We start from the raw sequence: 14,727 nt of genomic DNA, 5'->3' as shown, positions 1-14,727 counted from the left end.
TGAGATGCTACATGACCTCCATCTCAGGCCTTACAAATAATTATGTATGTTTAGCTTAACTCATGCCAACAGTTGCAGTGACCCAAAAGGGTCTAACAGTAGAATTAAGTAAGCGCACAAGCACTTGCAGACTCAGCACACCACATATTCGCCTCCATCAGCCAGGAGGTTTGCTACTTACGCCATTTAAGCTCCCAAGATCCTTCACCCAGTGCTCATCTTTCTCCTTGTCATAGTTGATTACAGCGTGCTGCTTATCAACACTGCGGGACTGGTAATGAAAGGACAATGAATGTGAGACCGGTCAGGCATAAGAAACACTGTTAATCAAAGCAACATTGAGACATTAACTTGATATGGGGTAGGGAGAGAGAGGAGAAAAGCAGGAAGGATTAAATGCTATTTACTAATATAAATAACCAAAGGATCAACAGTAAATGCTTACATCTTTGTTTAAATAGTTCACTGAAGACAATACACTATTTGCACAAGGGGGATGGGAATGGAAATCACCGAAGGTTGTCAAGACTATGCCATAATTTCAATAAATTATATCAATACACACTGAAAACAAAACCAGTCAAACTGAAAGCCTGGGGGCAGGATCTCATCCAGTACAAGCTGGAAGAGCTCTATTTTTCACCAGCTGAAGCCAGTGACATCATCACTAGGGACACTCCTATTTGGGGTGATTTCTTCCTATTTTTCAAAGAGAAAAAAATATTTTTCTTAAGTTACAAACTAAACTTTTTCACAATAATGTATACTGTTCCCAGGATTATGTCCTGGAGTTGATTTAAATTCTAGGATATTTTCCAAGCTGGAGGAAGGTTAGTAAACTTGGGATGAGAAAGAAAGCAACTCTAGGAAAATACAAATTTAAAGCTAGGTTTGAGAACACTGAACCAGCCAGTGATTTGGTGCCGCTGGCTTTACCACAAAGCAGAAGCACCTTATCTTCAAAACAGCATGACACTTCAGCAGGAACAGCATCAGACTTTTGAGGAAGAAGTATTATAACAAAATCTCTGAATAATTTTCAAATACAGTACGTTACAGCTATAAAGACACCACACTGTCTTTATTTAGACCTGCTGCCTCTCGTAACTTGAATTCTTGCTGCAGTTGACCTCAACCGGTCACTGGAACCAGTCACTCCATCAGCATGCACATGCGACACTGAGACCTCCCAGGTATCTCAGGCCAGGGGAGGGGAGGCGGTATGACCCAAACAGGGAAATGAGCCAGGCTCTAAGTCAGCTAATCCTCCTCTTCCTGGGCATCGACCAAAAAGTTCTTGGTGAAAAAGTCCTTCCCTTTTCCCAGGTATAAACACTCTCGTTTCCACAGCACTGCTCTCAGCAAGCCATTATCTCTTCCTTGCAAGTATGCAGAGGCAACGACTGTTTCAGGGGAATTCCTTCGTGAAAACACAGAGACTGTTTCTGTACAAACTTTTGCAGGAATTTCTTCTGCCCCTGCCAATGTCAAGCACATTGGTAACATCCCAAACAGCTGATAAATGGCACCTCCCCCCGCACAGCATAAGTCACAGCCCAGGAGACCTGTCCTCCAGAATAACCCTGACGTACCAATACAAAGCAAGCACATACTTGGCCAGAAGACTGCGCTCCACCTTGCAATGTCCTTCCCTCACACCATTCACAACATGCCACCGCAAGCAGAGGCAGTGGGGTGAGGGGGATATGACTCCAAGCCTCCCCCAGTCTCACTAATACAGTTATCCACACAGTACTGAATTCGACTCAAGGTGTCAGCTCACATGAGCCCCCGCTGAAAAACAAGGCAGCACTGCACTTGATGCTTTGCTGCCCAAACTGGTGCTGCTCAGAGAGCAATTTCTCCCCAAAGATAAAACAACTAGTGGGACTGGCAGAGACAACATGGTCAGGGGCACCCCACTCATATCTCCTGCTACACCAAGCCCCAAATGCGGGAAGCTACGCACAGCAACACGCTCCCAGGAGGGGCACATGCAAACCTCTCGCCCCCATGCAACCTCCACACTTGCTGTCTGACCCCAACCTCAAGGTAGGGCAGGTCTTAAGCATTTGCAGTACGAAAGCTGCTGCTTGTCTCTGTTACTCTTCACATTAGATTCCCCTCAGTCCAACTTGCAATCACCTAAGCGGCTATGGCAGATATGTGCAGTGTAAGGTAAGGATGGTCCAGGTAAGGATGGTTGAGGGATGCTGCCCAGGATCTGCACCTCAGCACGTGGGCCTGAGGATGGGAACGTCTGCAGCAACAGCCTCACGTACCGCAGGAGCTGATGCTACACAAGCTGGGGTCATACTTAACCTGACACACAGTCCCTCACACCCTTTGGGAGGATGCAAGAGGGTCTTCTTCCGCTGCCCTGCCTGCCCAGGGTCCATCCCCACAACAATCAGGCTGTGTGGGCACTGCGCCTGGGCTGGGGGTTCCAAAGGGCTCACTGCACCTTACCCACAAAGCAGAGGGGGAAAACTGTCCCCGCTCACAGCATGGGTAGGAATCCCCTTTCCCCATCTGTGGGCATTTATGTAACTACGTTTCATCCTGCTGGACTCAAAGACAAGGGCGCACAGGGGTCCTGCCTGCACAACACAGATGCAAGGTCTTCCCCAGCCCCTCTGCTACCCAAAATTGTCGACATCACTATTCCCAACGGGATGTGAGGGAACATTGATTAACTGGTGCAGCAGTGTTTGCTTTAGCTTTTTACAGCATGTCACAGACACTCATTTAAAGATTAACAGAATTTAAAGGCAGAACAATACCTCTAGCCCCCTTGCAAGAGCAGAAAGGCTTCCATCCAAAAAAACTAATCCAGACAAAAAAAAATTGGATAGATTTTATCTGGACCAAGTCACAGGTCATTTAAAAAAAGGTTTATTTCTGGGAACCAGCTGTCTCCCAAAAATTCAGTTTGCCCTGGATATGACCCTGATGCAAGTCAGCACAGCCTTTGGGCTGCTGTATTTCACAACAGCTGACTACAGCCACTCAGGGGTCCCAAACCAGACCACCAGGTCATCATAAGGGAGCAGAGACTTGTTCCCAGCAGCACAATACTCCCCTACATAAAAGAAGGAAGAGGCCACCAAAGGAACAGATTCCCATCTTCCAAAGAAGTTTCAGCTGTGTTCAAGACAGCCCTTTGCAAAAGGAGATGCAAACTCTGACCCACAGTCTTGGTACGACCTCTCAGCATCTCATTAAGGAGCACACCAGGAATACAGCAAACTGTTACACAGATCACACTCCTGTGAAATTTCATGCTTTTGTGGAGAAGAGAGGAATTTTCTTAGTTTTGCTTATGTTAAACCTGCAAACCTCAAAGGAACTGGCAGCAGGAGTTCCTAAGGGCCTGTCTCCAAGGAAACTCAACTTAAAATAACTAAAATTCACACCTTATTTATTTTGATGCAGACTTGCCGAAGGTCGCTCTTACTTGAGAGCCGAGGTGTGGTTTATTTCAACATCAGTCACATTTAATATAAACTGCTCTTCTGCGCAGTGACAGCATCAACCCAGCGGCTGACGGTGCTTTTGTTCTCAGAGCGGAGCACACTGCCTCAATCCTGCTTCCAAAGAAAAGACTAACCGGTTTCCAGACCGGTAACAGCCAAGAGGCTGAGAACAGTCCTGTAGAAGTCACTTCAGCTCAGCAGGCCAGTGCTTTCTAATGCATGACCCACTGAATCACAGAAAGTGATTTAAGGAGCCTGAGTCAACATGTTACAGAGCAGCCCATGGGTGCAGAGCTAATGGTCTGCAACTCCAAAGGAAAGATTTTAGGCATCTATAAATTGAAAAGCTGCAAGTTGACAGAATTACAAATATAAGAGAACACCCTAGCCTAAATGCACACTTGCACCAAATACTGAGCCTTGCTTATTATCAGTCAGAACCTCCACAACAAAAGGCAAGACTGATCCATCTGTCGGGCGCACACACACGGACACACACACGGACACACGGGTCCAAGCAGGAAAAAAATAAAAAGAATTTCTAATAGTGTTAAAAAAACGTGGAGTGCAAATATCCAGGCGTCAAAAGCAGAAAATAACCACTGCACCCTAGCAGTTAATCTGTTTCACCAGAAACCCACTTGCAGCACTTTGAGCTATAGTAAGGATCACTGAGATTCTGCTTGGATCCGAACAGAACCAGAGCTGGAACACCTCAGATGAGGCAGGGAAGGGGAAAAAGAAGGCAGGGAAAGGGGAAAAAGAAGGCAGGGAAAGGGGAAAAAGAAGGCAGGGAAAGGGGAAAAAGAAGGCAGGGAAAGGGGAAAAAGAAGGCAGGGAAAGGGGAAAAAGAAGGCAGGGAAAGGGGAAAAAGAAGGCAGGGAAAGGGGAAAAAGAAGGCAGGGAAAGGGGAAAAAGAAGGCAGGGAAAGGGGAAAAGAAGGCAGGGAAGGGAGCTGTCCTCCTAAGCACTAGTGATCTGGAGGCAAGAAACAAGGCTACACTCTGAGAAGCTGGGAATGAGTGAAGAACACAAAGTTCTCACCATGTCCCAACACTGGACCTGTTATCAAATGAAAACAACTCTCAGGGAAACACAATGTGTGCTTTTCTGATTAACACCACTTACACTTCTCTGAAGGGAAAACACGGACACTGATTTGTTACTACGTGCCGTTCATCCAGGGCTTGCATTTCCAGACATTCAAATCACTTCCTAATATAAGGCTGTCCTTCTTCTCCATTGTACTATCTACAATGCATCATGTTTTAAATACCTAGCAGACAAAATGTACATGTGGCATACCTCTGAAGACAAAGGTATTTTATACCTTTTCTTTCTACCAAGATCATATTAAACAGATAGTCCAAATCACAGATAGGAGTGGCACCTCTGAGTCTGCCAGTCCCATACCAGTACCAACGTCTTGGATCATCAGTCTCCAATCAAACATGCAACGAGGCAGCTCATTTGCAATTCTCAAAACTGCACGCATCAAATCAGTAAAAGCCCCTGCTTAGCATGAGAGCAGCAAATTGCAGCTTCAGAAGCACACAGGAGTCTCCACAGAGGCCCACTTCACGCTGGCTACGTGTGCTGCAGATACCCTTCAGCTTTGTGTTCGGTGAAGGGTCTGATACGTAGAACAGGGCACTCAGGATAAAACCACAAGCTGCAGAGACACCAAGCAAAACCCACAAGGAAACAAGGCCTGCTTGGGAAGGCAGGTGGAGAAATACAGCCAGACAGCCTGCCTTTCCCCACAGGGCCAGGGAGCAGACGCAGATCAGCTGTCTACACAGATACAGATGCTGCTTTTTCCTCAGGAGAATTACCATGGGCAAAAACCTACTGCTTGGGGCTGAGTTTTGGACCTCAGCCCTGCCAGTGCTGTGAGGCATCGTGGTATTGGAGATAAAATAAACAAACGAGAGCAGTTTCCCTATTCCTCGCTGCAGTCTGTTGTGCACGTCTGGCACAAGATAACCGCAGCATTCTGGTGGCAGCACGCAATAAACATTTGCTCAAATACTTTCCATAGTGAACAGGTTACATTTCTGCCAGTACTGTAGTACTGTGCTCTGCACAAGTGTCCCTGTAAGGAAACACAAACCTCTCCTAGTGTCCCACTTTAGAAGGGAGACAGGCAAAGTCAACCTAAAAAAAAACCCAAACAAAAAAACCAACACAACAAAAAAAATCCCTTGCATCCTTGCCTGAACTATGGTTTTTGCTCCTCAAAAGTAAAATGCCAGATTACATTCAATGAAAGGTATGAACACTGAGTCTCCCTCTCTAACCACGATGAATTTCACAGTGTTATGTATATCGGCCACTTCAGTACTGTTCCAGAATATTAGTGACTGCTCCATCTGCCCCAGGCTGGTTGCAAGTGAGCCACCCCCACAGAGGCAGCCTGATCGCTCCCAGGGGCATGTGCTGCCAGTTTCTAAATGAGTCTGCCTAAGCAGACAGGTGTCTCTTCAGCAGGTGTAGCCACCTCATCTTGAAGCTAGACTCACATTACAGCTCCCAAGCTGCAGAGACTCCTGCCCTGAGCTTTGCTGCATTCAAGACCATGGGTTTTCTAGTGGATCTGTGGCAGGACCAGGGCCTGACTATTCATGCAAAAAATAAGGCACTGAACAAAGGAGAGAAATCCCCCAGGAAAATGAAACTGTAATCCCCACAGCTTGGCAGAGGGATTTGGAGGCTGGCATAGTTCCCACTACTTAACCCGTTATTTTGGGGTAGAATGGATGTTTGCTTGCTGGTTCCCCTTTCCCAAAGTGGAGATCTGGTTCAAGTGACCCAGGGTCAGATCCTGACTGCAGGCAGGGAACAGGCTGCCCACTGCACTGGCTTTCTCTTCGCTCTATATGGCCACCCAGGAGGCGTGGAAAATAATCGTCTTAGGTGGGGCAGAAGCCTGAATTTCTATAGCGCAGCTGAGCTGTCTGCTAGTGCCTGGATAAGGATCTCAGACATGGAACGGGTCCCCTTTTTCCTTGCCCATTCCAGAGAGGGATAAACCCTCCCTCCACAGGCCAGGCTTCCAGCACCTTGCCAGGCGCATGCAGTCCTCTCACCCCTAATAACCACCTGCCTGCAATGCCACCACCACCTCTCTCCCTACCCTGCCTCCAGCTTCCTTGCTCCCAGGTTTGCCACTGCTGCCGTGCCTCCATCCTCCTCAACCCACATTTCATAAGACATCTTAATCCTCCCATCAACTGCACATTAACAGAAAACAATGGGAGAGGTAAGAGCCAAAAAAACAAATCTAGGCCTGTAAATACGGGATGTGCATCCCTCCTCCCACAGCTGCTGCCCGGGCACCTGGAAACACTACCTGTCAAAAAACAGAGCCTTCCCAAGGCTAGATCCTTTCCCTTCTGCCTGTAAGACACCTACTTCCCTTGTGACACCTAATGAATGACTGTCTCGGGATCACTGCAATTACCAACGCCCAGGGACTAACTTAGGTGCTAGTTTACACCCTGTGGATAACTGCAGCAAAACAGCACAAGCAGGGCACTACCTTGTCCTGACTACAGCTTCCCACTCCAGCCCCACGCTTCCATGGGGAAGGAGATGGGGATACAAAAGGCAGCAGAGATTCCCCATGGCTTCTACTGGGAGCTCCCAATATAACCTGAGTGAAGGAGGGATATGACTTCCGCACCGCAGCAAATTCACCTAGAAGTACCAGGAAAAAGATAATCTACCAAGTTCACACCATCTGCTTCCTCACAGCATAATGCTGTAGACAAACTACACCACGCCTATGTGCACTTGTTTATGTATACACTTACTAAACTACATAGGAGAGACATCGTATTATCAAGTACGGCCTGGGGAAGGTAGGATATGTCAGGTCAACAAAACCCTAATTTGACCAGATGTCACATACACACAGAGTTCACCATCGCACTGTATTATTTGTGGCATGTGCTGTGCACCCTGCATACCGAACAGGGAACAGATCCTGCGGGGAAAAAATATCCAGTAACGACACAATAACAGATTGCATCTTCATGCCTATGTACACAGGGGCAGAAGGAGGATTACACAGGCAATCTTCACACTCGTATGTTGTCATTGCTCTGCAGTTACAAACACTTGACTTAGCGGCCATAAGAATGTTCCTTCAGCACCTATAACACTTGTAATTCCCTACCTTTTTACCAAAGCAATCTAAAAAGAGAGAAATGCCTATTCAAACTGTACCAAGTAACCATTTATCCAATTCACCAGCAGAATTAACTTGTACGTTCAGCTCACAAGCCCCTAACACTTGATCTGACTAATTGATACCATAAGCAGCATGTGATGTCCCATATGGACCAGTGACAGATGCTTGGCTAGTAGCTTTCACAGCTATCTGCTGACATCAGAATAAAAGCAAGCCCTGAGCCCACCTCAGGCCTAAGGGAGATGCTGCTCAGCAGTCACATCTTGTAATGCCCACTTTCTCCACACTGAACAGCTTCTGCTCTATGTGCACCACCCTCCACTTTTCCAAGTCCGGCTGCTCCTCCTCTAACTCTGCACACATGACAGACTCCTTGTTGTGCCTCCCTGTTCAGACAAATCTTAATATCCTGGTGAGGCTTTATAGAGTAGAAAACCAATGACTAAATGCCCAGGTCTAGCCCCTGGCTTTCTGAAACGCAGGTCAAGAGGTTGAGCAAGTACTCTGGAAGTATCATTATACTCTTGGCTTGTCCGCACACTTTCCTCGACAACTGCTTTGACCACTGTCTGAGTCAGGATACCAGGCTAGATGCACCTTGATCTAATCTAGCGCAGTTGCTCTTACACAAGACTGGGGTTTAGATGTATCCCTGCACTTAGTTCCTCTTTGCCCAACCTGGGGCAGTTCTGTTCTCCAATCTTCCCCCCACCAACCTCACTCCCAGATGAAACACGATTTAAGGCAATAGTATCAAGCAAATCCCTGCTTTGATAAGCATCACCCCCCAGCTCTACGCCAGGACTTCAAAGAACAGGTTAAACATACTTTGAAATAGTTTACATGAAGAAAACGGCATTTTTCTGAGTTGCTCACAGCGAAGACGGAAGAAGTGAGCTGACTGCGTCCAGAACACACTGCCTAAACCAGATGCCTGGAAAATAAACTCTCATCCCAAACAGTTACGAAGTTTAGCAAAGTTATAAGCAATGGAAAACAGTGTCTCCTGATACGAAGCGTCAAGCTGTCTTAAAAGGCACACAGGACAAAGGCAAAAAGCAGAAAGCGTCGTGCTATCTGCACCTACTTCTGCTGTAACTCACACTCAGCTGTACAACCTCACCTGGTGTAGGACAATAGCATGCCCAAACCACTGCTGTAGAGAGAGGGAAATACTGAAGGGAACACTGGTTAAACATTTTGCTTTCCCAAATTTTCTAATAAACATCTCCCTCAAACAAAAACAGGGAAATCATGACCCCGCTTTCCCTACTGTTAAATATTTACATTTAGCAAAAATGCAAAAGAAGCTTTGTTTAGAGGCAGAGGGGAAGGTTTTTAATGGTTATGTGAAAATTTTGAAATTTTGAGTTTGCAAAATGTTTGCCCCCTGAGTAAATGCCAATCACACTAAGCAAATGATCTAAGCTGATAAAAATGGCAACTATACTTGAGGGGGGGGGGGGATAATTTGTTCAAGATGGTCCAAAACCCCTCTTATTTTGGGGTTGGTTGCTTGGGGTTTTTTTGGTTTGGTTTGGTTTGTTTTGTTTTTTTTAACAAAAGTAAACCTTCTCCGAGAATTACTTCTACCACCAAGCTTCACAGGAAAAACCAGGCTAGTGGAAGTTAGTTAAGGTCTAGATTTTCACACTCCTGCTGTTTCTCGACTGTTACCTGAAGGGAGGCAGTGAGAGTGTTGAAGAAATGCAGCACTGTTCTTCAGAAAAAGGGTAGAACTGAGCCTTTGACTCTGCGTAACAACCCTGTGCATGGCAAGCTACGCTACACGGCATTTTTGCCCATGCATTAACATTCAAACCCAATGTAAATCTCACATTTACTTGTACTAGAAGCTTTACAGTGCTGCAAAAACATTTAAAATATTTCTAATCCTCTTAGTAAGTATAGAAGATTTCAAGACAGATTATGTTATTCCCCACTATCAAACCTACTTAATTTTAAGCTTAAAGACGCTGGTTTTCTTCGCCTCTTTGTTAACCAGAAAGCAAATCTAGTACCTGTATGAAAAAGTAAATCAGGCGAAACTAAAGCTTGATTGTTTGATGACAACCATAATTTTTTTGCTGTTTAGGCACCTGATACCTTGAGACAACATGTTCCAAGAAAGCATTAAAAGACAAGACACTCCTTAAACAGCAGAATGAGAAAGGCAAGATTGCAGGGTCTCCAGGACCAGGGTCATCTCTGTGTCCTGTGTTTGCACACTGTCTAATCAGGTCTCAACAGGGAACCACAATCTGTATCATGATGAAATCACCAAGCAGTAACAGTCTTAGAGACGAAAAAACACCAGTTTTTTCCAGTCATCCAGTTCATTCCCCAGACACTGCCAGCCTGCTCGCAGTTGTGCGCTTTAAGAGATTAAAAGCCAATATCTTGAAATATATAAGCAAAACAACTGTGCAGTGAATATGCTGTTTTGGGGTCAGTACCGCAGAAGTACTACAGGTGTGAGCACTGTCACAACAGCTCTATCCATCTGCTCTGGTAACTGCCCTGCTTCTTAAGCTTTCCCCAAGACAAATCATTGTGCCAGTCTGCACAACAATTTTGTGACATGGACAGTCACTGTAGGAAAAAAGTCTATTTTTAGATCTCATCCTCCACCTGCTCACACACAACTTTGCTTGAATATCAAGTCTCTGTTCACAGTCTCTCTTCCACGTTGAGTCTTACTACAATCATCTCATCTGGAGCCCAGGATAGCTCTGGAAAGCACCTTCATAAGCAAACAGCTAGCAAAATAACATGCTGTTCTTTTCAAAATAAGACCTTACAGGTGATCCTAGAAAAAGCTTCATTACTGGAGATAGTAAACTAATGTGTTTAGAAAGGGTCCCACATAACTCAGCCCATCAACATAAGCAGCTGGCTTTTACAGACAACCCAGAGCCTTCATTCTGGCGAAATAACAAAAACCTCCTTTAATACCACCGCCACTACCTCTGAGCCCCCACATACGACCACTTTGTTCTCACAGAAACTGCTGGCTCCTCCGGTGATCCCAATTCATTTACCTTGTAGAAAAGAGCATGGCAAATGTAGAGTGTCACAAGATTGCTAGTCCACACGCACCACTGACAAACCAGCTTAGAGTTGCAAAGAAGCATGAAATACTCCATGTGGTACAGAGCAGCTCACGATCCAGATTGTCCAGTTAACCCCATAAATAACCAGAGAAACAAGCAATGTATTTTAAGCATGACAGATATTTGGGTACTTTTATTTTAGGCTGCACAACTTGAGACATGATTCTCAGCGTGCTGAGCCCTGACAATGAAAAAAAAACCTCGAGTACCTTCAAAAGGTATTAAGATGGACACCCTAAAACTCAGGCTGCTTTAAGAAACCAAGACCACTGTGTATGTTTTCACTCTTCAAGTCACGAGAGAGCACATTTTTAATGTCTCACCTCTATATGCCTCACCAGTGAGACAGGTAGAAACATGAAATAATTCATAGGAAGTTCACAGGTGATTCATAGGAAAACCCAAACAGACAATCGGCAGTCAAACAGGAGTACGCTTCAGACTCCACCACTGCAGCACAGGCATGGCATTCACTGCCAGATAGCAGAGCAGTAGAAACACTGCAAGCCCTCCTTTCGTGCACACTAACATTTTATTACAGCTAGACAACACCTTGCCTTCCAAGTACACCTCGTACAAGAACGTCTACGCCCCCTAAACAGACCTCCCACTAATACAGCGTACAAAATCCCTGCAGTAACTACAAACACAGCTTGCCTGGTAGAACATCAGCAAAGCATTTAGGACATAACTACAGGGGAGGGAGTCCTTGTTGTGCACCTTCCTAATTTTGCCACCAGCAGGCACATTTGCCACCTTTGTAAATGGGCAAAAGGAGGATGGGCAGGTGCAATCAAACATTTTTTGCATTTAAGTACTCATGGCATGGGTCTAGCAGAAACACTAATTCTGAGCTTCTACAAATTCCTGAGCTAAACTGCTCCTGTCAGAAGCTCTTTGCAAGATTCCAGCTCCATTTGTTTGGAGTGACGTCCATTACATTATGCTGTCAAACATCAGACCACAGTCAACTCTTCAGACACGTTGGATTAGGTCCAGCAGAGAAACACACTGGTATAGGAAACACTAATAGAAGCTGCAAATTTGCCCAAGGAACACAATTACTTTGGGACGAGGTCACCACCTTACTCGCTCCACCAAACAGCTGGAGTTTCTCCACTAAACATCAGTATTTCCTACCATGACAAAAAAAAACCTGAGACATACAAACACTGACAATTTAATCAAAGGGAAAAACAGGCAAACAACCCACCCTGCCCCCGTTTAAGCCACACATACTAGCGAACAGTGAATGTATTAAAAGCTACAAGAAACAGCCACATAATCACAGATCAAGACAGAATGGTAAGTCTTCGCTTACTACTTCTAGTAGCACTGAGATGGTTAATCTACTTGATTAATCTCCCACCACTACAGCTCCTATCCATGACATGGCAATTTGAAAGAAACCTCACTTGCACTTTAACAAACATACAAAGTCTTCACGGGAACCGCAGACAACATAAAAGAGGAAGTTCCTTTTCAAAGATGTCATTTGAAGAAAGCACACAACATCCCTACAGATCTGCAGTGTTGCATTCCCATTTACTGCATCTTCAGAAGAAATAACAAAAAAAGGGCAAGCCATGTTACCTGGAGCATCAGTTCACAGTCATCTCTGCCAACAAATATCATCTCCCGAGGGAGCCGATGGCGAATGCCAGTGCTGCTCACCAAGAACCACGAAGTCACGCTCATTTTGGCACTTGGCACTTAATCTTTATACATCCTAAACACCAAAAAAACACAATACATAGTGAGCAATTAATGAAGTGTGGAAGTACACCAGCACATAGCTGCAGTTCCCAAATTTCCCTGTAACATGGGACCCTGCGCTGCCTCTTGCACTTGGTGTTCATGTCTTAAACGTCTCGTGGCAACAAGCAGTTGCAAACTGTGTGCCAGGATCTGCTGCCCATTTGCCATGTGTAGGAGATCTGCAGCCCTGGAAACATTCCTACAGCAAAGTAAGACTAAGGGTCTGAAGAGAGGATTGTTTAAAAAATGAAGCATGCAGCTGAATCCAATCAATGAATTTATTAAACGGGGGGGGGGGGGGGGGGGGGGGGGGGAGGGCTGGCAGGGAAGACATCTTTTCCAGAACATTTCCTCATCTGTGCACGAATCACAGCTCGAGCTTCCCCCATGATCAAAGATCTGGACCAGCACAACAGTAAGGTGACATAACCTGGCTCCCGCAGCCTTTCACGGTACACTCCCAGGAGCAGTTACACCGGTGCTGGGAGGAGAACAGCCTCCCTATTGCTCATCCCACTTCCACACTGATGTAAGTTGGAAGCCCACAACTAATCCTCCCTTCCTCCCTCCGTCACTGCGTGAGCTGGTCCAAAAACTGAACCACGCTGCCGCCCCAGGACAGGAGGCACAGGCTGCCCTTCCCACCGGGGGGGCTGGTGTACACCGCCCCGCTTTCCCCCGCAACAGGCAGAAGAGCGGGCAGCTGTAACCTGCCGGGGCAGCAGCGGCGTGCAGCACCTATCGGAGCTCTCCCGGCCACACCTGCTTGTTGTCGCTGCTACAGCCCGGCTGCAGGCAGCCTGCTCCTGCGGCCTCTCCTCCTCCCTCTCCCGCAATATCGTATTTTCCTCTCCCTGGTCGAAGGAAAATAAGGTGGCACAGAGCAGGCGCTCGCCTTCCCCTCACCCACCTCCCGGGATCGAAGCTGCATTCCTAAATGCACCGAGGGAAGGAGATCTCGATTTTATCCGGGCCGGGCTGCGCTCGCCGGCCTCCCCCGCCCCGGCGGCCCCGGGGAAGCGCAGGTGACACCCGCGGGAGGATGAGGGACCCCCTCGGCAAGGCGCAGGCCTGGGCGGCGTACGGGGCCGCACGCCCCGCCGCCCCCGCTGCGGCCACGCAAAACCTCTCTGGCAGCCGGCGGTACGGGCTTCCGCGCCCGTGTCACGACATGCGGGCGGCCCCGCCGCGCCGCGCCCGGCCCTGCGGGGAAACGCCGACAAAGCGCCCGGGGAGGGAAGCCGGGAGCCGCCGGCCGAGCCCCGCGGCCGCCCCGCACCGCCCCGAGCCGGGCTGCCGGGGCCGGCCGCCTACCTCAGGGCCCCGGCCGGGCCGCGCTGGCCGCTGAGGGGAGGGCGGGCAGCCGCGGCGGGCCAGGTACGGCGTGGGGCTCCGCCGCCGCGGGGCGGGCCCGGCCCTTTGTGCGCCGGGGCCCGGCTTCCCCCCCCCACCCCGTTCCCCCGGCCGGCCGGTGCGGCAGGAGCCCCCGCCGCCCTACCTGCTGCGGCCCTCGGCGCGGTGGCAGGCCGGGCGCCGCGCCCCGCCAGCCGGCTCCGCCCGCCCCGCCGGCCGCTCCCGCCCCGCCCCGTGCGAGGCAGGTTCCCGACGTCAGGAGGCGGCTCCAGCCGCCGGCCCCCGCCCGGGCCCCCGGCACCGACCCCCGGCCTCGGGCCGCGGCGGGAGCGGCAGAGGCTGACGGGACTCCCGGTCGTGGCTCCTCGGTGCGGTACCACCCGTGCCCTGGCCCAGCGCCCCTCGCTGCGGGCTCCCCGGGGGGCCCAGACGGGAGCGGAGCCCAGCGACACCTCTCCGGTGCGGCTGCGTCTGTCCCCGACCTTGGGAGGCCCAGCAGGCAAACCCGAGGTTGTGGGATGGGAGATGCTGCCTCCGCCAGCCAGCGGAGCCAGCCCCAGCATCAGCCTCCTCTCCCACCCAGCCCCAGCCTCCTCTTCCTCACCTTCCGCCGGGCTTCGGGGAGCAGGTTGGCATCCATCTCCACACGAACCCCTCAGGTCCCCTTGCAGGGCACTACCTAAGGGCAATTGACAGGACGGAATTAACCTCAAGGATGCAGGCATGGAATAAGCCCCCAAAATGGGTGCTGTGAAAGGACATGCAATTTTATGCCATCTCTTTTAGGTAACTAGAAAATTCCTGAAGACCAGCAACTGCGGAGGGCAATAAC

At 48.6% G+C, this 14,727-nt stretch overlaps 1 protein-coding gene across 9 annotated transcripts in view; it reads right to left on the bottom strand.

Moving 5' to 3' along the window:
- CEP170B (centrosomal protein 170B) overlaps positions 1-14,138 on the bottom strand; it is a 60,495-nt gene extending 46,357 nt beyond the window's left edge. For 8 of the 9 annotated variants that reach the window (XM_064460904.1, XM_064460906.1, XM_064460908.1 and 5 more), the window contains exons 1-3: positions 14,041-14,138; positions 12,378-12,513; positions 182-271 (exon numbers count right to left, since the gene is read on the bottom strand). In XM_064460904.1, coding sequence (XP_064316974.1) covers positions 182-271; positions 12,378-12,482 — 195 coding nt within the window. In that variant the 5' untranslated portion in view covers positions 12,483-12,513; positions 14,041-14,138. Of the gene's footprint in view, positions 1-181; positions 272-12,377; positions 12,514-13,452; positions 13,688-14,040 lie in introns of those variants that run through there. The other variant, XM_064460905.1, reaches the window with a different exon arrangement.
- Between the last annotated feature and the right edge of the window lie 589 nt (positions 14,139-14,727).

This window comes from Phalacrocorax carbo, chromosome 9 (assembly GCF_963921805.1).
Source record: "Phalacrocorax carbo chromosome 9, bPhaCar2.1, whole genome shotgun sequence".
Lineage (NCBI taxonomy): Eukaryota > Metazoa > Chordata > Aves > Suliformes > Phalacrocoracidae > Phalacrocorax > Phalacrocorax carbo.
The sequence above is the reverse complement of the archived record's forward strand: the minus strand, read 5'-3'. Positions and strand labels throughout refer to the sequence as shown.